This window comes from Salvelinus alpinus, chromosome 10 (genome assembly GCF_045679555.1).
Source record: "Salvelinus alpinus chromosome 10, SLU_Salpinus.1, whole genome shotgun sequence".
NCBI classification, from domain to species: Eukaryota; Metazoa; Chordata; class Actinopteri; order Salmoniformes; family Salmonidae; genus Salvelinus; species Salvelinus alpinus.
The window spans coordinates 58,968,806-58,992,885 of NC_092095.1; the positions used below are offsets into that span (position 1 = coordinate 58,968,806).

At 40.9% G+C, this 24,080-nt stretch overlaps 1 protein-coding gene and 1 pseudogene across 2 annotated transcripts; one reads left to right on the top strand and one right to left on the bottom strand.

Moving 5' to 3' along the window:
• Window positions 1-1,879: 1,879 nt before the first annotated feature.
• Window positions 1,880-23,545, top strand: LOC139532427 (high mobility group nucleosome-binding domain-containing protein 5-like). Of its 2 annotated transcripts, XM_071329993.1 has the most exons (4): window positions 20,549-20,760; window positions 21,422-21,673; window positions 21,869-21,973; window positions 22,220-23,545. In XM_071329993.1, exons 2-4 carry the CDS (start codon window positions 21,541-21,543, stop codon window positions 23,110-23,112), a joined length of 1,131 nt encoding a protein of 376 aa, XP_071186094.1. In that variant the 5' UTR covers window positions 20,549-20,760; window positions 21,422-21,540; the 3' UTR covers window positions 23,113-23,545. The 2 variants fall into 2 exon arrangements, with proteins under 2 accessions (XP_071186093.1, XP_071186094.1); XM_071329992.1 differs by lacking the exons at window positions 20,549-20,760; window positions 21,422-21,673; window positions 21,869-21,973 and adding exons at window positions 1,880-2,118; window positions 2,317-2,406.
• LOC139532432 (T-cell surface antigen CD2-like) lies at window positions 9,098-18,585 on the bottom strand (annotated as a pseudogene).
• Window positions 23,546-24,080: the final 535 nt, after the last annotated feature.

Below are 24,080 nucleotides of genomic sequence, written 5' to 3' on the forward strand. Positions count from 1 at the left end.
AATAACATTATAAATATTCCCTTACCTTTGATGATCTTCATCAGAATGCACAGAATGCACTCCCAGGAATCCTAGTTCCACAATAACTGTTTGTTTTGTTCGATAATGTCCATTATTTATGTCCAAGTAGCTACTTTTGTTAGCGCGTTTATTACACATATCCAAACGCTCATGCAGGTCCAGCCGAACTTCGGACGAAAACTTCAAAAAGTTATATTACAGGTCGAAGAAACTTGTCAAACTAAGTATAGAATCAATCTTTAGGATTTTATTATCATAAATATTCAATAACGTTCCAACCGGAGAATTTCTTTGTCTGTAGAGAAGCAATGGAACGCAGGTCGCTATCATGTGAAATGCGCGTGACCAGGACCTGGCTCTCTGCCAGACAACTGACTCAAACAGCTCCCATCCGGCTCCACATTACAGTAGAAGCCTCATGCAAGGTTCTACAGACTGTTGACATCTAGTGCAAGCCGTAGGAAGTGTAAACAGATCCATATCCCACTGTGTGTTCAATAGGGGCTGGGTTGAAAATCGACCAACCTCAGATTTCTCACTTCCTGTTTGGATTTCTTCTCAGGTTTTTGCCTGCCATATGAGTTCTGTTTTACTCACAGACATCATTCAAAAAGTTTTAGAAACTTCAGAGTGTTTTCTATCCAATACTAATAATAATATGCATATATTAGCAACTGGGACTGAGGACTCTGGGCACCTCTGGGCACCTTTCATCCAAGCTACTCAATACTGCCCCTGCAGCCATAAGAAGTTTTAAGGGTGTGCATTATAAGAACATGTGAACTATATAGACTGTGCCATTGTGTATTTTAAAGGTGAAAGGTAGGCCTACTTCACAACTGAATGTATACTGAGCTGTTATTACTGGGTAGGACAAGATGTTAACACTCCACTAAAGGATATGACATGTTAAGAGTGATGATGCAACCATAGAAATAGAATTTAAGTAGACCTACCGGAATTATGATTATATTTCTAAGGGTGTAACTCTGCTCTTTTCCCATTGCAGCTGCAGCTTCACCAACACGTTATGTCATCACAAACAGGAATGTCATCATCGATCCTGGGATCCCTGGTGGAGTTCTACAGGAGATCCACTGGAAAATTGTGTAAACAAGGAGGTGGAATGGGACACTGTCAGGATACGGGAATTTTGTGAATATAAAGGAAGGACATCCTTGAACACTACAACAGGATAAATCACAATCAGACAGCTGACCAAGCAGCTCAGCGGGGTGTATGAGGCAGAGGGTATGATTGGTGGAGAAATACAGACCTTTCAGCAGAGAGTGGAAGTCATTGTTTCTTAAATGGAAGGTCGAGACTTGTGATCCAATGATGGATCGGGACCTATTTTTAGGTACCAGCTAAAGACGGGGATGTAACACATTTTGTAAAGGTTACAAATGTAAATGGTTCAAACACAAAAAGGTTCCCAACGACTATGTCATGTGCTTTTGAAGTGCTGAAAAAGAACCTTGGTTAGTCCACACTTTTGAAATATTTTTTTCCCCAGATATCTTTTTACTTTTCTTATAAACAACCTTTGTTCAGCTCTCTCCTAAAGTCCCTGTGGTCAGAATGCCAGGATGATAGCAATCGTATATCAGATGGGAGAATTATGCAGGTTTGTGAGTAGAGAGAGGGGGGACATAATGTCTAAGTTAAAACCTCCATGATTGTGCAAGATATTTAGTATAACCAGCCATCCAACAGCTGTCACTAAGTTAACAGAGAGAACATTGTAGAACACCAACATATTGTAAAGAATGTGTGTATGTGTGTGAAATATTCCTGACTTTCCGTCCACTGTTGCATAACATACTCCTCCATTTCCATCCACAGACCCAGTATCACAACCTGAAGTCACCTGTGAATTTTAAGGCACCATGGCAACAATTCACTGCAGTGCTGAGGGTCCACTGGTGGAGTATCGCTGGTCTTGGTCTGACCACCAGGGGGAGATGTGGAGCCAGGAGCAGGCTGGACAGCACTACAACATCAAATCCCCAGAGTCAGTCAGCTACACCTGTGAGGCCAGGAACCCAGTCAGTGAGAAGACACAGACATACAACAGCAACGACTGCCTGGCCACAGGTAAACAAGAGAGATAGGCGAGATATAGAGGGCTTGGGGTTTGTAAAGCAAATACCATTCTGTTGGTATACTCAGTCAAGATTGAATCATGTCCAAGTATTTTAATGCTGTTGATAAAGAAATAGAAATTCCTTTGTTCAGTTTCCACTGACCATGTGACCTGACCTGTGTGCATCTGTCTGTATGTGTGTGTGTCAGGTAATCCTGAGATCTACATCTACACTGGTATTGGTGCAGGTGTCTTGTTGGTTGCTGTTGTGGTCTGGCTCATCAAGAAGCGTTCCAAAGGTAAGTCCATATCTTTAATTAAGGACAGTAATACCTTATAACAGGGTTCTTTATTATGAGTCTCCTTGAAGTTGTAGTGACATTGTGTTGGTTCATTGTGTTCGGTTTAGACTCATAATCAACTGAAGAAAATCTGTCACTTTGTCTGAACTTGCATTTCCCTTTCTTTCTAATCCCTCTAGTATCTTCATACCTGCATACCCACTGACTTCCCTTCTTTCCTCTGCCTTGTTTTTGTAACTAAGGCCATGCAAATTCCGTGGATCAATCAAGATCTGTCAGCTAGAGGTCGACCGATTAATCGGAATGGCAGATTAATTAGAGCCGATTTCAAGTTTTCATTACAATCGGTAATCGACATTTTTGGACACATAATGTGGCCGATTACATTGCACTCCACGAGGAGACTACCTGTTACGCGAGTGCACAAGAAGCCAATGTAAGTTGCTAGCTAGCATTAAACTTATCTTATAAAAAACAATCAATCTTAACATAATCACTAGTTAACTACACATGGTTGATGATATTACTAGTTTATCTAGCTTGTCCTGCGTTGCATATAACTGATGCGGTGCCTGTTAATTTCTTATCGAATCACATCCTACTTCGCCAAACGGGTGATGATTTATAACAAGCGCATTTGTGAAAAAAGCACTGTCGTTGCACCAATGTGTACCTAACCATAAACATCAATGCCATTCTTAAAATCAATACACAAGTATATATTTTTAAACCTGCATATTTAGTTAATATTGCCTGCTAACATGAATTTATTTTAACTAGGGAAATTGTGTCACTTCTCTTGCGTTCCGTGCAAGCAGTCAGGGTATATGCAGCAGTTTGGGCTGCCTGGCTCGTTGCAAACTGTGTGAAGACCATTTCTTCCTATAAAGACCGTAATAAATTTGACAGAATTGTACATAATTATGACATAACATTAAAGGTTGTGCAATGTAACAGCAATATTTAGACTTAGGGATGCCACCCGTTAGATAAAATACGGAACGGTTCCGTATTTCACTGAACGGAACGACTTGCATTTTCATTACAACGGAACGACTTGATTAGTGTAGTGTTAGCTGGCTACATAGTTGTCTTTGCTATCTTTGTATCTAAGATAATTGTGTAGCTTAGAGTTGGTTAGAGTAATTATTCGGTTAACTAGCCAGCTATTTTCGTAACGTAACGTAGTCAACACTGCTAGCTAGCCAGCTAGCCACCGAATAGCAGCATAGCAGCATAGCAGCACTGGAGAAACGATTACATTACAACGGAACGACTTGATTAGTGTAGTGTTAGCTGGCTACATAGTTGTCTTTGCTATCTTTGTATCTAAGATAATTGTGTAGCTTAGAGTTGGTTAGAGTAATTATTCGGTTAACTAGCCAGCTATTTTCGTCCGCCGCGCTGCGCTGCCGTCTCCTACCTAGTCAACACTGCTAGCTAACACTGCTAGCTAGCCAACTTCTACCGAATAGCAGCACTGTAGAAACTCACATTACACATTGTAGCTAGCTACATAGTTGTCTTTGCTGTCCTTGTATCCAAGATAATTGTTTAGTTTTGAGAAATTGTCGAGGTTACCTAGCCAGTTAGAGGTTACCTAGCCAGCTACACGTTCAAACAAAGTCAACAACGCAGCCACTGCTAGCCAGCCTACTTCACCGCCAGCAGTACTATATCATTTTAGTCAATAAGATTTTATTTTATTTTTGCAACGTAAGCTTAACTTCCTGAACATTCGAGACGTGTAGTCCACTTGTCATTCTAATCTCCTTTGCATTAGCGTAGCCTCTTCTGTAGCCTGTCAACTATGTGTCTGTCTATCCCTCTTCTCTCCTCTCTGCACAGACCATACAAACGCTTCACACCGCGTGGCCGCTGCCATTCTAACCTGGTGGTTCCAGCGCGCACGACCCACGTGGAGTTCCAGGTCTCCGGCAGCCTCTGGAACTGCCGATCTGCGGCCAACAAGGCAGAGTTCATCTCAGCCTATGCGTCCCTCCAGTCCCTCGACTTCTTGGCACTGACGGAAACATGGATTACCACTGACAACACTGCTACTCCTACTGCTCTCGCCTCGTCTGCCCACGTGTTCTCGCACACCCCGAGAGCTTCTGGTCAGCGGGGCGGTGGCACTGGGATCCTCATCTCTCCGAAGTGGACATTCTCTCTTTCTCCCCTGACCCATCTGTCTATCGCCTCCTTTGAATTCCATGCTGTCACAGTTACCAGCCCTTTCAAGCTTAACATCCTTATCATTTATCGCCCTCCAGGTTCCCTTGGAGAGTTCATCAATGAGCTTGACGGAAAGTTCCTTTCCTGAGGATGGCTCACCTCTCACAGTTCTGGGTGACTTTAACCTCCCCACGTCTACCTTTGACTCATTCCTCTCTGCCTCCTTCTTTCCACTCCTCTCCTCTTTTGACCTCACCCTCTCACCTTCCCCCCCTACTCACAAGGCAGGCAATACGCTTGACCTCATCTTTACTAGATGCTGTTCTTCCACTAATCTCACTGCAACTCCCCTCCAAGTCTCCGACCACTACCTTGTATCCTTTTCCCTCTCGCTCTCATCTAACACTTCCCACACTGCCCCTACTCGGATGGTATCGCGCCGTCCCAACCTTCGCTCTCTCTCCCCCGCTACTCTCTCCTCTTCCATCCTATCATCTCTTCCCTCTGCTCAAACCTTCTCCAACCTATCTCCTGATTCTGCCTCCTCAACCCTCCTCTCCTCCCTTTCTGCATCCTTTGACTCTCTATGTCCCCTATCCTCCAGGCCGGCTCGGTCCTCCCCTCCTGCTCCGTGGCTCGACGACTCACTGCGAGCTCACAGAACAGGGCTCCGGGCAGCCGAGCGGAAATGGAGGAAAACTCGCCTCCCTGCGGACCTGGCATCCTTTCACTCCCTCCTCTCTACATTCTCCTCTTCTGTCTCTGCTGCTAAAGCCACTTTCTACCACTCTAAATTCCAAGCATCTGCCTCTAACCCTAGGAAGCTCTTTGCCACCTTCTCCTCCCTCCTGAATCCTCCTCCCCCTCCTCCCCCCTCCTCCCTCTCTGCGGATGACTTCGTCAACCATTTTGAAAAGAAGGTCGACGACATCCGATCCTCGTTTGCTAAGTCAAACGACACCGCTGGTTCTGCTCACACTGCCCTACCCTGTGCTTTGACCTCTTTCTCCCCTCTCTCTCCAGATGAAATCTCGCGTCTTGTGACGGCCGGCCGCCCAACAACCTGCCCGCTTGACCCTATCCCCTCCTCTCTTCTCCAGACCATTTCCGGAGACCTTCTCCCTTACCTCACCTCGCTCATCAACTCATCCTTGACCGCTGGCTACGTCCCTTCCGTCTTCAAGAGAGCGAGAGTTGCACCCCTTCTGAAAAAACCTACACTCGATCCCTCCGATGTCAACAACTACAGACCAGTATCCCTTCTTTCTTTTCTCTCCAAAACTCTTGAACGTGCCGTCCTTGGCCAGCTCTCCTGCTATCTCTCTCAGAATGACCTTCTTGATCCAAATCAGTCAGGTTTCAAGACTAGTCATTCAACTGAGACTGCTCTTCTCTGTGTCACGGAGGCGCTCCGCACTGCTAAAGCTAACTCTCTCTCCTCTGCTCTCATCCTTCTAGACCTATCGGCTGCCTTTGATACTGTGAACCATCAGATCCTCCTCTCCACCCTCTCCGAGCTGGGCATCTCCGGCGCGGCCCACGCTTGGATTGCGTCCTACCTGACAGGTCGCTCCTACCAGGTGGCGTGGCGAGAATCTGTCTCCGCACCACGTGCTCTCACCACTGGTGTCCCCCAGGGCTCTGTTCTAGGCCCTCTCCTATTCTCGCTATACACCAAGTCACTTGGCTCTGTCATATCCTCACATGGCCTCTCCTATCATTGCTATGCAGACGACACACAATTAATCTTCTCCTTTCCCCCCTCTGATAACCAGGTGGCGAATCGCATCTCTGCATGTCTGGCAGACATATCAGTGTGGATGACGGATCACCACCTCAAGCTGAACCTCGGCAAGACGGAGCTGCTCTTCCTCCCGGGGAAGGACTGCCCGTTCCATGATCTCGCCATCACGGTTGACAACTCCATTGTGTCCTCCTCCCAGAGCGCTAAGAACCATGGCGTGATCCTGGACAACACCCTGTCGTTCTCAACTCACATCAAGGCGGTGACCCGTTCCTGTAGGTTCATGCTCTACAACATTCGCAGAGTACGACCCTGCCTCACACAGGAAGCGGCGCAGGTCCTAATCCAGGCACTTGTCATCTCCCGTCTGGATTACTGCAACTCGCTGCTGGCTGGGCTCCCTGCCTGTGCCATTAAACCCCTACAACTCATCCAGAACGCCGCAGCCCGTCTGGTGTTCAACCTTCCCAAGTTCTCTCACGTCACCCCGCTCCTCCGCTCTCTCCACTGGCTTCCAGTTGAAGCTCGCATCCGCTACAAGACCATGGTGCTTGCCTACGGAGCTGTGAGGGGAACGGCACCTCCGTACCTTCAGGCTCTGATCAGGCCCTACACCCAAACAAGGGCACTGCGTTCATCCACCTCTGGCCTGCTCGCCTCCCTACCTCTGAGGAAGTACAGTTCCCGCTCAGCCCAGTCAAAACTGTTCGCTGCTCTGGCACCCCAATGGTGGAACAAACTCCCTCACGACGCCAGGTCAGCGGAGTCAATCACCACCTTCCGGAGACACCTGAAACCCCACCTCTTTAAGGAATACCTAGGATAGGATAAAGTAATCCTCCTAACCCCCCCCTCCCCCTTAAAAGAGTTAGATGCACTATTGTAAAGTGGTTGTTCCACTGGATATCATAAGGTGAATGCACCAATTTGTAAGTCGCTCTGGATAAGAGCGTCTGCTAAATGACTTAAATGTAAATGTAAATGAAAGAATAAACGTTTTGTTTTCGAAATGATAGTTTCCGGAATTGACCATATTAATGACCTAAGGCTCGTATTTCTGTGTGTTGTTATGTTATAATTAAGTCTATGATTTGATATTTGATAGAGCAGCCTGACTGAGCGGTGGTAGGCAGCAGCAGGCTTGTAAGCATTCCTTCAAACAGCACTTTCGTGCATTTGCCAGCAGCTCTTCGCTGTGCTTCAAGCATTGAGCTGTTTATGACTTCAAGCCTATCAACTCCCGAGATTAGGCTGATGTAACCGATGTGAAATGGCTAGCTAGTTAGTGGGGTGCGCGATAATAGCGTTTCAATCGGTGACGTCACTCACTCTGAGACATTGAAGTAGTTGTTCCCCTTGCTCTGCAAGGGCCGCGGCTTTTGTGGAGCGATGGGTAACGATGCTTCGAGGGTGGCTGTTGTCGATGTATCCCTGATTCGAGCCCAGGTAGGGGCGAGGAGAGGGACGGAAGCTATACTGTTACTCTGGCAATACTATAGTGCCTATAAGAACATCCAATAGTCAAAGGTATATGAAATAGTCCTATAATTCCTCTAACTACAACCTAAAACTTCTTCCCTAGGAATATTGAGCACTCATGTTAAAAGGAACCACCAGCTTTCATATGTTCTGAGCAAGGAACTTAAACGTTAGCTTTTTTACATGGCACATATTGCATTTTTACGTTCTCCAACACTTTGTTTTTGCATTATTTAAACCAAATTGAACATGTTTCATTATTTATTTGAGACTAAATTGATTTTATTGATGTATTATATAAAGTTAAAATAAGTGTTCATTCAGTATTGTTGTAATTGTCATTATTACAAATATAAATATAAAAATCGTCCGATTTAATTGGTATCGGCTTTTTTTGGTCCTCCAATAATCAGTATCAGTGTCGGCGTTGAAAAATCATAATCAGTCGACCTCTACTGTCATCTCCCTTGGTGACACCACAGCTGATACTTTCCAATCCGGTCAATCGGATCAACCAGACCAGCAAAACTGGAGAGGGTGAGGGAGAGAAGAAGCCATTACTGGACAAGGCAGGAATGCAGGATCCACTGATACAGATGCTATTTAGTGAGTTGTTCTCCATCACAAACTGAACAACCAGAATCAGGTTTGGTGTTGGGAGTCCGGAAAGAGACAGAGGGAAGAAAAAGAGCAGAATGCAGAATCCAAACAGAACAGAAACATTTTCAGAACTATTGTTATCATGTTGCAATTGTTAGCTATCAGATCTTGGTTCAAATATGTGTATTTTAATTATTTGTATTTCAAATACCTATTTCCTATGTATTTGAGTATTTTCAAATAATGTTGACCGAATCAACTACTTCCATTGGAAGTATTTGAAATTATTTCTATGAATAGAATACTATTTTAAACAATTTTCAAATATTTATTTTAGAATACATTATTTCAAATACCAAGCAGACCCGGGTTCAAATGCATGGGAGTATTTCAATATTTGTATTTGAAAATACATTTGTCTGTGTATTTGAGTATGTTCAAATACATGGCAATAATTTAAGTGTATTTCCAAATGCATTCCAATATTCAACTACTTTTCAAATAAAAATATCCATACACTAACTTCAAAATGTATTTGAAAGTAATTGAATTACCCTAAATAGTATTTCAAGTGAACCCAGGTCTGTTAGCTATTAATCATCAAAAGATGCGATACATTGCCTCAAAACACATCATTACCTTTGTGGTCTGCAATAATATAATTCTGTCAATGACTACAGTATGTGCCTGTAATTCTTTACTTTTTATTGACAACCACACAGACATCAAGTTAAGATCACTACTTCAAGAGGAGGTGGATAGATAGGTAGGCTACAACCTATGGATGATTTTGATAAACACTCAACATAAAAACAATGAAACAGAATTTTGAAAAGGCATTGGATGAAAAGAACACTGTGTGGATATTTTCCTTCCTTTTCTATTCTTTAGATAACAACATTTTCAACATGTAGACTGCTAAAACTCCTTTCCTTGGATCAGAAAGTATATAGGCTAAACCTGTTTCCAGACTCATTGTCTGGGGGGGTTGAGGGCCTTTCTTCCTGGGCTGGGGTAGCGGTGGGGGATATTCTTCATCGTCATCCATTGGTGTCTGTGGAGACCTCCCTCGAGCCTGGGCTCTGGGTTGGGGCGCAGCCTGGCTGGAGGCTCTGGCCGTGGGCCTGGGGCCGGTGGAACCAGGTGGGGCCCCATCGGGGGGTCTCTGCCTTTGCTTCTGGCCCTCTGAGAAGGACGCTTTGTCTGGCCCTCTGGGTGGTAAGGATGCTGGGTCAATCCCGGCTATGGATTGTAACAATACAATAAAAAATATAGCTTTTCTATATTTCTTCACATATAACTAATTGAACACACAAGCACTAATTCAACATAGTGAAGATAAAAACTAAGTAAACAGGAGGCACAGTATGTGTGGATGGTGTGGTGTGTGTTTATTTTTTATTTTATTTGTTATGTTTGGAAAGTTGAGTGAGTGAGTAATGAAATGGTTGCAAATCCCAGAGCCAATGTATTGCTGTGAGCCGGGGTATGAGAGGGCTTTCAATGTTGTTCAGATGATGGATATACTTTTATAATGAATTATACGTCTTATTTATGTATTGTCCTATCATGGTGGAACAGTTTTAAAATAAATTATACATTTGATTTATTATTGTCCTACCATGGGGAACTACATTTTTAAAATAAATTAAATCTAATTATTTATGATCCTATTTTAATGGTACAGTCCATGACCCTATACCCTAGACACCCACCTGAATGACCCAGATACTAAGGAGAAGTCCCTAACTGTTTTATGTGCTTGCTGTCAGCGGTCTGTATGCAGCCAAATGAGGTCAGAGACCAAGAGCAGCACTGCCCCCTCAAGATTCTGAGCCTGCTTGGCAGGGTTGGTCATGCAAAGCCAAAGCCCCCTAAAGGGAGAGCGTACTACACAAAGAAATTCTCCAAGCTGCTAATGAGAACTCGGACATTCAGAGAGGGGGTATATTATTGTGACCCTAGTGGCACAAAATCAAAGTCGGACTGCATGGAGATGGTTGGGAATATGGTCAATACGGGTGACCGTATTGTGGGTGTTTCAGGGAAAAGGTGTACATTTGACCTCCATCATCTAGGATGTGACAATGGTAAAGAAAACCTCTCAATTTTTGCACGGTCTTCGCAGGCCTTCTCATGCAGCTGCAACTGCATTTGTAAATCAAAGATCTATCTTGAGTTGGGCTCTGGGTTGGTGCAATTGTTGAGAAAGTGAGTTTATGGTTGTGTGGGGGTAAGGGTTGAGTGTATGTGTGTATCCCACAACTGTTGCGAAGGAGTAAAAGATGTTAGGGACAATAGAGGATGATCCACAGCTATATATAATACAAATCGAGGTGAGGGCGATGGAAATGCATTTGGCAGTTAATCTACTTCAATTCGGTAAATGGCACTGTGTGCTCTTTTCAAAGGATGGATCCCAGTCGGTTATGGGTTATGGGATACAGGGGGTCGAGGGTGGTCTGCCGGGCATTGGGATGAGGAGGGCTTTTAGCGGGTGGAATAGTAGGGACCAATTGGAGGTTTACTTAGTAGAAATGCAAATATGCAAATATCATGGTACAGCTATATAGACACTCAATCATCATGTTACTTTTTAATGGTACGTTTAAAAACATATATTTTGATAAAAATAATTGAAAGTTGTGTCTCATTATGGTAAGTGGTGAAATAAGTATAGCCAGTTACAATTGTAATGGCCTAGCAGATAATAAGAAAAGACAATCAGTATTTACCTGGCTAAAAGAGAAGGAATATAATATCTATTGTTTACAGGAAACCCATTCAACAGTTTTAGATTAAGTTTTGTGGAAAAAGAACTGAGGGAAAGAACTGAGGGGGCCAAATATATTTCTCCCATGGGTAAAGAAATTCAAAAGGGGTGATGGTTTTAATTAACAATAATTTTGATCCAAATGTGCAAATTGTCCAAACAGATCCTCAAGTTAGATGGATTATTTTAAATATGTTATTGGACAATAAACAGATATGGCTTATTAACCTATACGGTCCGAATAATGATGATCCAAGCTTCTTTGAAAATATAAGAATTTATCAACTCTACAAGCAACACTAGACTCTATTATTATGGTGGGATATTTTAATACGGTCTTAAATACCTCTATGGACCGGAAAGGAAATCACACTACAAACTATCACCTTCAGGCACTTAAGGAAATCATGAATGTCATGGATATATTGTAATTAGTGGATATATGGAGACTTAAATACCCTGACCTAGTGAGATATACATGGCGGAGGCTTAATCAAGCTAGTCATCTTGATTACTTTCTTATGTCATTCGCACTGGCACCAAAAGTTTAAAAAGTGTTGATGGGGACAGAATGCGGTCGGATCATCACATAATTAGCATATATATATTACTCTTACAGAATTTCCATGTGGGCGAGGATATTGGAAATTTCATCAAAGCCTACTAGATGATAAATTGTTTAGAACTAGGACAGAAGAATTTATAACTGACTTTTTCAGACATAACATGGGTACTGCAGATCCCCTTATCGTATGGGACACTTTTAAATGTGCCTTTAGAGGCAATGCAATTCACTACTCAATTCACTACTCATTTAAGATCAAAAGAGTCCATATTAACAAAGGAAATTGAAGGACTAACAGTACAGTTAGATAGCAATAAAAACGGTACCATAGAGGCACAGAATAAGTTAGACGAAAAACAAAAAGAAATGGAGGAACTTATTCAAGAAAGATCCAGTGTAATATATTATAAAAATAAAGCGAACTGGATGGAATATGGGGAAAAAAATGCACCAAATTCTTTTTCAATCTTCAATATAGAAATGCTACCAAAGAAAATGTATTAAAACTTGTTACAAATGATGGAGTCACACATGATTTACCAAATGATATTTTGAAAGAGTAAGTAAAGTACTTTAAGAATATGTTTTCGTTTCAGGCTCCTCCATCTCCACTAACTGAAACTTATTGTATGGATTTTTTCCCTAATAATAATGTAAAATTAACATCTGTACAGAAAGACTCATGTGAAGGCCAAATTACAGAGGAGGAACTGCTTGATGCAATTGGGGCCTTTAAGGATGGGAAAACTCCAGGGCTGGATGGCATACCAGTGGAAGTATACAAAAAAAAAATGATATACTCAAAGGACCATTATTAGCTTGTTTTAACCACTCCTATATAAATGGTAGATTATCAGACACACAACAAGAAGGTCTGATATCATTACTGAAACAGGACCCAAGTGGTATATATAAAGATCCAGTCCATTTAAACAATTGGAGACCTCTTACACTTCAGTGTTGTTGTAACGCTCATCTTTAGGTGGAAGAGAGGAGGACCAAGGCGCAGCGTGGTGAATGTTCATGATGTCGAATTTTAATGATATCCAACAAAACAGAACACTGACAAAATACAAAAATGACGTGAACAGACCTGAACTTTAGAACATAAACCATGAACGCACGAACAGGAAGGAACTCACACGAATGAAACGAAACCGTGTGGCAAACAAACATAGACACAGCAACAATCACCCACAAACAAACAGTGAGAACAGCCTACCTTAATATGGCTCCCAATCAGAGACAATGACAAACACCTGTCTCTGATTGAGAACCATATTAGGCCAACCGAACAAACCTAAACATAGAAACAAATAACATAGACTGCCCACCCCAACTCACGCCCTGACCATACTAAATAAATACAAAACAAGGGAAATAAGGTCAGGAACGTGACAGTTGTGATGCAAAAATCCTAGCAAAATGCTTGGCGCATAGAATTAAAAAACTATTGTCAGATATTATTCATCCTAATCAGACAGGTTTTTTACATGGACGATACATTGGAGATAATATAAGACAAGTACTGGAAACAATAGAACACTATGAAATATCGGGGACACCAGGCCTGGTTTTCATAGCTGATTTTGAAAAGGCTTTTGATAAAGTACGACTGGAGTTTATATATAAATGCCTAGAATATTTCAATTTTGGGGAATCTCTTATAAAATGGGTTAAGGTTATGTATAGTAACCCTAGGTGTAAAATAGTAAATAATGGCTACATCTCAGAAATTGTTAAACTATCTAGAGGAGTAAAACAAGGTTGTCCACTATCGGCATATCCATTTATTATTGCCATCGAAATGTTAGCTGTTCAGATTAGATCAAACAATAATATTAAGGGATTAGAAATCCGTGGCTTAACAACTAAGGTGTCATTGTACGCTGATGATTCATGTTTTCTTTTTAAACCACAATTAGAGTCTCTCCACGGCCTCATAGAGGATCTAGATACTTTTGCTATCCTCTCTGGATTAAAACCAAATTATGATAAATGTACCATATTACGTATTGGATCACTAAAAAAATTAACATTTTACATTACCATGTAGTTTACCAATTAAATGGTCTGACGGAGATGTGGACATACTCGGTATACAAATCCCAAAAGAAAGAAATGATCTCACTCCAATAAATGTTTATGGAAAGTTAGCAAAAATAGATAAGATCTTGCTACCATGGAAAGTAAAATACCTGTCTATTTGTGGAAAAATCACCCTGATTAACTCTTTAGTTATATCACAGTTTACCTATTTGCTTATGGTTTTGCTTACACCTAGTGACCTGCTTTTTAAATTATATGAACAAAAAATATTCAATTTTATTTGGAACGGCAAGCCAGATAAAATTAAAAGGGCATATTTATATAAAGAATATGAATTCGGAGGGAAGAAATTATTAGATATTAAAGCATTAGACCTCTCACTAAAGGCATCAGTCATACAAAAGTTATACTTAAATCCAAACTGGTTCTCTAGTCAATTGGTACGAATGTCTCATCCTATATTCAAGAAGGGCCTTTTCCCCTTTATTCAGATTACACCTGCTCACTTTCAGTTGTTTGAAAAGGAAATAATCTCCAAAATATCTTTATTTTTTAAACAAGCCTTAGAAGGTTGGTTGCAATTTCAGTTTAATCCACCTGAAAGGACGGAACAAATAGTACAACAAATATTGTGGTTAAATTCAAATATACTAATTGATTAAAAAAACTGTATTTATCGAAGAAATGTTTACAAAAGGTATAATTTTAGTGAATGATATCATAAATAGAACTGGTGGAGTTGTCACACATGCAGCTAACACAGACATATGGAAATGTCTGCTCTCCCCAAAATTACAACCAATTAATTGCAGCATTACCACAAAAATGGAAGAGGCAAGTAGAAGGGGAAAAAAGTAAGGAACTTGTATGTCGGCCCTGTATTAAAGAACATAAATGGTTAAAGAAAAGTGTGATAAATAAAAACATATACCAATTTAATTTAAGGACCAAAAAACAGACAGCTGTGCCATATAAATAGCAAAATAGTTGGGAAGAGATTTGCGATGTACCCATTCCATGGCACATGGTTTATGAATTGATACGCAAAACAACGCCGGATTCAAAACTTCGAATTTTTCTATTTAAATTACTATACAAAATTCTTGCAACTAATAGAATGTTATATATATGGGGGATACAATCTTCCCAGCTCTGCAGATTCTGCTGTGAGGAGGCAGAGTCATTAGATCATTTATTTTGGTATTGTCCATATGTAGCTCGTTTTTGGTCACAGGTCCAGGAATGGCTGAAGAATTGCAACATTTGCCTAGAACTAACGCTACAGATAGCAATACTGGGTGATTTGAAAAGCCATAGTCAATCAATAATATAATAATTATTTTAGCAAAAATGTTTATTTTTAATTTACAATCTGTAGAAGCTATGAGAATAGGAAGGTTCAATTCTTTTGTGAAGCATCACAGCACAGTTGAAAAATATATGGCAAATAAAAATCCGAAATGGATGATGTTGAGAGACAGATGGGAGGGGTTGAATGGAGCTGAAGGGTGGGACTAATAACAAGATAAACAATGTAAAGCATACGGGACCTGTAAAATGTATATAGGTTCGGACCTTGTGAAATAGCATAGTTACAAATAGAGGAAGGACTAAGAACAAACAAGAGAGAACTATTGTAAAGTAGACTGTGTCTGTAAAATGTGTAAAATGTGTATAAATTGAAGAAAAAGCAGAAGTGTTTATTAGTTTACTCCAATTGGGGGATCGGTGGTAGGGTTTGCGGGGAATAATAATAAAGGTATATTCTTTAAAAAAGTATGTATGTCTATATAGGTATGTGTATGTATATATGTGTATATGTATGCATGCGTGTATGGATATATATATTTACCCCAAAAATATGGGGGATAGGAAATGATGCAGACAATTACATTGGCAGCAACATTCTTTCCGCAATATTAAGCTGATCCACCCCTTAAATAAAAAAATTTAATAAAAAAAGAAAAAAGGATGCTGGGTCTTGGTCAGGGGGGCTAGTCTCAACTCTTTCCTCTGTGAAGGAGTATGAACAGATGAAATTAGGGAGGGAACAAAAGAAAGATACTGTAGATACCATAAATGTTTCTGTGCACAGAACACCAACACAATAACCATAGACATTTGAGCTTTGGTCTGAAGCGATTACCTTCAATGCGCATCTAGCTCTTGCGTCGGCTGAGGCAACAGCACACCAAGGTGATGATGATGAGGAGGAGTACCAAGCCCCCTCCCCCGGCCAGGATGCCCACCATGGTCAGGAAATCAAATCCAACCAGTAACTGATGATCACCCGATTTTGAGACAGCTGAGAGGAGGGTGGGGGATGAGGGGTGGAGCAGAGGAGAGACAAATGAGATGTTTTACTGTCTTTTTCTCTTTTTTATGTGGTGCTCCACCAATCTTAAATATTGGTCACTTTTTTCCTGAAAACAGAAGAAAAAGAGAGAGACAGAAGAAAACAGAGAGAAAGAGAAAGACAGAGATACACAAAGAGAATTGCAATTGAGCCCTTCAAAACATACTGTACCGTTGCATGTTGGTTTGATGGGGTCACTTTTCTCCATGCTGACCTCGTTGAATGCAGAGCAGGTGAAGGTGTCCTGCTCTTTCAGTTGTTTCAGATCGATGATAAAGGTTGTTTTTGTTTCCCAGTTTAAAGGCTGTCCGTTCTGGCTCCACTTGAAAGTCACTCCCTCAGTGTTGGTCAAGGTACAGGTTAAGGTGACGTCCTTAGCAGAACAGGTGAATTTCACTGAGGGCTTGGAGACCTTTTCTGGAGAGAAACAAAATGTCAGTGTCTCTAAAGGAGAGGATACGGTACTTGTATGGTTGGAAAGAAAGAGGCTTACCCTTCATACACAGCCTGAAGGACTGTTCTTTGATGCTTGTCCCGTCGCTGTTGAACACCTCTGCTGTGTAAGGACCTTCGTTTGCCAACGCCAGGCCTTTGAGCTGGAGAGACCCATCATCTATGATGTCCTCAGCCTTGCCTGGTTTGAACATTCCATTCTTTCTTTTAAATATAACGTTGCCATTGTGTTTCCAGGTTATTTCTTTCGAAATCAAGTCAGTGTATTTCAGAGGGATGGTGAAGTCAGTTCCAGGTTGGAAATAATGATTGCATGAATCTGTGATAGAAGGGAAGAAAAGAGATCAGAAATAATTCTCTGTTGTTGCTGACGGTAACATACTTTTATTACATTTTGGGGTCAATAAAGAGTTAGAAAATGTGATCTAATTCAAATCTTATTATTGACATTTTTGGTCAAGCATTTATCTACAGTATAAATGACCATTTATGTATGCTACATTTCAAAGTAAAATAAGTTAATTTCAAGTACAACTGTCCATTGTTAGTTCCTCATCATTTGTCAGTTAGGACAACTACCAGGCAAATATGCTCTAAAACAGGCCCGTAAAATAAAGTGTCACAATTTATAAAGTGTCACAAAAATAAAGTGTCACAAAAAACCAAGTGTTTTTAACTTGGATCAAATTCAAATAATGCTACTGTATGAAAAGACATATTCAACTGGTTTAGTCAGCCACATGAACACAGATGATTCTATTACAGCTTCCTGTTCTTGTGTACTGGGTGTTTGAAACAGAACATGTCTAAAACCACAACTTTCTGAAAGGCCACAGATACTAAAACAACAGGACCTCTTCAAATCAAATGGCCTATCTGGGGACAATATCATAGACACAGATGGTCAGATTAAGCCTTCTCCTTGAGTAAATAGGATATGAATCTTGGTCAAATGACCGATATCTTATACATTTATATATCAATGGTAATTGAAATCAAATAAATTACATTGGCATGGAAAAAAACACTTAAGTAAAGAAATAAGTATTGTACCACATAATGATCTTAAAATATCTAAATAGCATTTACAACATCCATACAAATCACTCTAATAATGAGATAAAATTGCGATATCAAAGATCGAATCCCCAAGCTGACAAGGTAAAAATCTGTCGTTCTGCCCCTGAACAAGGCAGTTAACCCACTGTTCCTAGGCTGTCATTGTAAATAAGAAGTTGTTCTTAACTGACTTGCCTAGTTAAATAAAGGTAAAATAAAAAAATTAACATTGTTACATTTACAAGATAACACGTAATAGAGGCACCACAGAAGAGACATTTTCAATGTAATTTTTCATGCCCACGTCGTTGTTCATATTCTCCCTAACATTGCTCAAATCAATTGTGATCAAATGTAAAGGTTCAATAGCAATCCATGAACGTGACCATCAATAGGTAAGAGTTATTTATTCACCAGATTGACCCTATTTGATGATCATTTAAATGAAAAGCATGCTATTTAAAATCAATAGACATCCTCTTCTCAAATAACTGATCCAACAATTACTCATCTTTTTTACTGTAAACAAACCCGGACGAAACAAAACATCCTCAAAAACCAATCCACAGGCTTGGGGGGTTAGAGGGAGAGTCTTACCTGCTGAAAGAAAGAGAAATCCATGAAGGACAAGGAATGCCAGTGGTAATGTACAGGCCATTGTGTAGTTACTACATGTACTGTGAGAAAAATGTACAGGTTTCAGTTTAGTAGTCAGACTCTTTCCTGGGTCTCACTGTGTGTGTGTGTCTCAGAAGAGGAAATGATCCAATCAGCAGGTCCTGTATGTATCTACTCCCTCAGCAGTGCAGAGATGTCATATCTTAAAATAAGCTTCAAACAAACTCTTCATCTTCTCATCAGTATCAACACAAGCATTTTCTCAGCCACATCCTAAACACAACCTTTTTTAACAAAACGCTGTTTCAATTTTTTTTATTCATTGTGTGGCATTAAATGCCACACAACTCCATATTAGGACATTCTCATAAATGATGACGATTTCAACAAATGTACTTCTTTTTTTATTTACATTAGTCATATAACATTGACTTATGATACTGGTTTCAGATCAGCTTTTCCTTTCTGAACCTAACGCTAGGTCATCGTTCAAAACTGACCCTGGGTCTGTACTTAGGAGTGGCAAGCTCATACACTGTAATCACTTACCAATTCCAAACTGAGCCCTATATACCTACTGGAGAGCACATCTGAAAGGATTGGACAAGTGAAAGCAACATGGCAGAACGTGTTGATACCTTTCTTTTCCTCAATCTACCAGAAGTACCCAGGTGTAGGTGATTGGTCTTGAATTTGAATGGAGCAAGCCAGTGAACTACAGTTTTCATGAATTGTAGAACTATGCTGACATCTAGTGTTCAATAAAGTTAGTTGCATCACCTGCACTTGGGAAATTCCAATTGCCTTCCCCCCAAACTGCGAATTGTTGTACGTTTTTCTAATTTTAGCCAGTCAAAGAGAGAATTTACATCCAAATGTCCTTTCCTTGACCTCGGATGACTTCAGCAGGCCACCGTGGTCGACTACATTCCATGTGAGCATCCACACACACGACAAACACATAATAGTCCTCAAGAGAAACAACAACACTTTCACTTTCATATGGATCGCACCTGCGGGTGATGGCTGACCAAGGAATATCAACTCCCAGTATAATAGGCATAGTCACTATATTCTGTTGCATTTATGGCGGACAATTCGTCAATGGTAAGTGAATGTATTTCCCCGGGCTAGTAGACTATTTATAAGTCGAGACACAATTAAAGAAAGCTGAGATGTCAGTCTAGTGAGACCACGTGTTTGGACGCGCTGATCTACGCTCCTTCACTACTCTCCTGTCCTAGTAAAATCCCTTGATGGATTGTCCTAGGAATACATTTGGTATTGTTAGCCTTTTTCTATTGCTTTTGCTTACGAATGTATTTTATTTTATTGACATAAATGTTATTTAGAATACCAGTGGTGTAAAAAGTACATCATTGTCATACTTGAGTAAAAGTAAAGATACCTTAGTAGAAAATTACACAAGTAAAAGTGAAAGTCACCCAGTAAAATACTACTTGAGTAAAAGTCTAAAAGTATTTGGTTTTAAATATACTTAATTATCAAAAGTTAAAGTATAAATCATTTCACATTCCTTATATTAAGGAAGCATTTATTTTTGGCCAGGGGCACACTTCAACACTCCGACATAATTTACAAAGAAGGCGTGTGTGTTTATTGAGCCAGATCAGAGGCAGTAGGGATGACCAGGGATGTTCTCTTGATGTGTTTGAAAAGGACAATTTTCCTGTCTGCTAAGCATTCAAAATGTAACAAGTACTTTTGGGTGTCAGGGAAAAGTATGGTGTAATTTTTACATGATTTTCTTTAGGAATGTAGTTGAGTAAAAGTTGTCAAAATATAAATAGTAAAGTACAGATACCCCCCCAAATTACTTAAGCAGTACATTAAAGTAGTTTTACTTAAGTACTTTATACCACTGAAAAATACTACAACTGAATTTAGGCTAATTACTAGCCTAGCTAGAGTTTACCCACCATCTATTCCCCACACCTTCTGTTTCCCCGCCCTAAAATATTTTGGGTTTCAGTTACTGCATTTTGTCCCAGGTGTTGCTTTTGGGGCCTTTCTACACTGTCTAGAAAATAAACTAGGGGGAAGACTGTTGTATTACAGGGTAATAACATTGTTCCTTACAATAACTCAGCCCATTTATACCATATGAGGGCAATGTGACTATGTCATGTTAACTGTGGTGTAACTCTGTTCTCATCCCATAGCAGCTGGACCGTCCACCACCCGTTATGTCATCACAAACGGCAATGTCATTATCAACCCTGGGATCCGTGGTGGAGTTTTACTGGAGATCCTGTGGAAACATGGTGTAAATAAGGCGGTGGAATGGGACACTGCCGAGATACATGAATTTCGTGATTTTAAAGGGAGGATATCCTTGAACACCACGACTGGAGAAATCACAATCAGACAGCTGACCAAGCAGCTCAGCGGCGTGTATGAGGCAGAGTGTACGATTGGTGTGGAAATACAGACCTTTCAGCAGAGAGTGGAAGTCATTGGTGAGTCAGGGTTTCCTAAAGGATGAATCAGGACCGACGTTTGGGTCATAAAGTCACTTGGTTGGCAACCACTGGCTTGTTGTAATATGATAAGTACTCAACCATAAATTAAACCTATGCCGTGCTCTCCAAAAGTCCCCATGATAAGAATTCCAGAGATAGATATCACATCAGATGCCCTGGCCTAGAACCAGCCATTCCGGTCTGTGGGGGAATAATGTCAACATTTCCATGATTGAGCAAGACTTTCAGTCCAACAGTTGTTACTAAGCTAACAGCAAAAAACCTGGGAACACAAGCACATTGTAAAGAGAAAGAGCTGTGTGCAGTGTGTGTGTGCAGTGTGTGTGCGTGTGCAGTGTGTGTCTGTGTACAGTGTGTGTACTGTGTGTGCACTGTGTGTGTAATGTGTGTGTAGTGTGTGTGTGTGTGTCACCAAGTGCCCTCTGTCTGATGTACTCCTCCATTAATGACATAATGTCAATGTTCAAACTTCTATGATTGACATTTAGTATCACCAGCCAGCCAACAGTCGTTACTAAACTAACAGAGAGAACATTTTACAACACAAACACATTTTAAAGAATAAGAGTATGTGTGTGAAATATTCCTTACTTTCCCTCCACTTTTGCATAACATACTCCTCCATTTCCATCCACAGACCCAGTATCACAACCTGAAGTCACCTGTGAATTGAACGGAACCGTGGCAACAATTCACTGCAGTGCCGAGGGTCCACTGGTGGAGTATCGCTGGTCTTGATCTGACCACCAGGGGGAGATGTGGAGCCAGGAGCAGACTGGACAGCACTACAACATCAAATCCCCAGAGTCAGTCAGCTACATCTGTGAGGCCAGGAACCCAGTCAGTGAGAAGACACAGACATACAACAGCAACGACTGCCTGGCCACAGGTAAAGAGAGATAGGCGAGATGTAGAGGGCTTGGGTTTTGTAAAGCGAATACCATTCTGTTGGTATACTCAGTCAAGGTTAAATCATGTCCAAGTATTTTAATGCTGTTGATAAAGAAATAGAAAATCCTTTGTTCAGTTTCCACTGACCATGTGACCTGACCTGTGTGTATCTGTCTGTATGTGTGTGTGTCAGGTAATCCTGAGATCTACATCTACACTGGTATTGGTGCAGGTGTCTTGTTGTTGGTTGCTGTTGTGGTTGCTGTTGTGGTCTGGCTCATCAAGAAGCATTCCAAAGGTAAGTCCGTATCTTTAATTAAGGACAGTAATACCGTATAACAGGGTTCTTTATTATGAATCTCCTTGAAGTTGTAGTGACATTGTGTTGATTCATTGTGTTCGGTTTAGACTCAAAATCAACTGAAGAAAATCTGTCACTTTGTCTGAAGTTGGATTTCCCTTTCTTTCTAATCCCTCTAGTATCTTCATACCTGCATACCCACTGACTTCCCTTCTTTTCTCTCCTTTGTTTTTGTTCCTCTAGATTTGCGGAGCACAGGGAATGCCAGCCATCCTGAAGAGGATCGAGAGAAGGCGGTGGCAATCAGCCAGGCAGAGATTGTGGAAGAGGAGAAAAAGCTATTACTAGATGAAGAACTCACTCAGAACACAAGTGTAAAGGATAGGGTCAATCAGATCAACCAGAACAGTGAGGCTGTGAAAACTGGAGATGGTGAGGGAGAGAAGAAACCATTACTGGACAAGGCAGGATCCACTGACTCAGATGTTATTGTGAGTAATATCCCGTTCAAACTGAACAACCAGAATCAGGTGTGGGGTGGGGAGTCCGGAAAGAAACGGAGGGAAGAAAAAGAGCAGAACGCAGAATCCAAACAGAACATGAACTTTACCTTGGGGAGTGTACCAGGGGATACCGGCCAAACTGCTCCTCCGAAGCCACCTCGGAGCAGCCTTAACTATAATTCACCGTACCCACAGATCCTGGAGACACAGCACAGCAGAGAGCATCATGGGAGAGGACCTGACCAAAGCATGAGTGATAATGGCACAGAGAGAGATGGAGAGGGAGATGTACAGCTTATGTCCCAAAAAACCTTAGACACAGGGGAGGAGAGCAGAGGAAAGGAGACGTGGACAAGAGAGGAGGGAGAGCACGTTGAGAAAGAGAAGGTAGTAGAAGATGATTTAGTGAGAGTGGAGGGAGAGGGACAAGAAGAGACAGATAGGAGAGGTGATGGAGGAGAAAAAAAGGGACAGGAGAGAGAGATGGAAAATAATGAAGAAGAGCAGATGAAAGGAGAGGGAGAAGAAAGAGGGAAGAAAGGAGAGAAGGGAGAGGAAGGAAAGAGCCCAACTTCTCCCGAACAACCACTCCCCTGCAAAGCCACCCGACCACCTCTCGCCCCAAAACCATAATCTATAAGACATGGCAACCAGATGGGTGTAGAACAAGGAAGCGTAGTGAAGACAATGTAAACTCAGAGGATTGGTAGTCACGCAGACAGAGAGAGAGGAAGACCTGACCTATCAGGTCTGAGGAGACCCACTAGCTCAGTGTCAGACAGTACAGACACTCCTGATAGAAACAGTCCAGGATTGTCAGCTGTTTCTATAGCCACAGAATTTAGTCCAAAGGTGGGCATTGGTACTCTATCCAATCCAGGAAAGTACATTCTAGGTGCACCCTCCGGACCAGTAGATACCATTTCAGATACAACATGTACAGCAATAGAGAGTAGCTCAGATACTCTGTCTACTACAGAGGAAAATGTACCAACAGAGACCAGTAAAGCTACAGCCTCTGTACCAGGAGAAACCAGTTGAAAAGCACTTGTTGAAATAGTTTTTTTTAACAAAACTGTTAGGCTCTGTATGGGGATGTTTTGTTTCTCTTATATTTAGACAATTCTTTTCAAGTGTATTTAAAACATAATACCTTTAGACTTTTACTTTAGTCATTTTCAATTAAAGTATCTTTACTATTAGTCAAGTATGACTTTTGTGTACTTTTTCACCACTGTATTATAGCACATCAACATAATGTATTGTGTTGGTACAGTATACAGTACATTTTTTATACCAACATACATTTTGTATTTTTAGGTGCATTTTATAAAGAAAAACATTTCATTAATATCTTTCTTGATCCTTTACATGGTGTGAGGGCTGATACTTTGCTATATAAAAACAAGACATATTTCAAATGTTAATATAAAAAAAAAGATGTGAGAAAAAGTTTATTTTGTCCCGAGTTTCAATAATGCCTGAGGCGTAGGCCCGTATAAAAAATAAGAAATAACCCTATCACTTTGACTTCATGGATCTCACTTGTGGGATATGGCTGACCAAGGACGATCAATTCCAACTGTAACAGTATTAGTCAC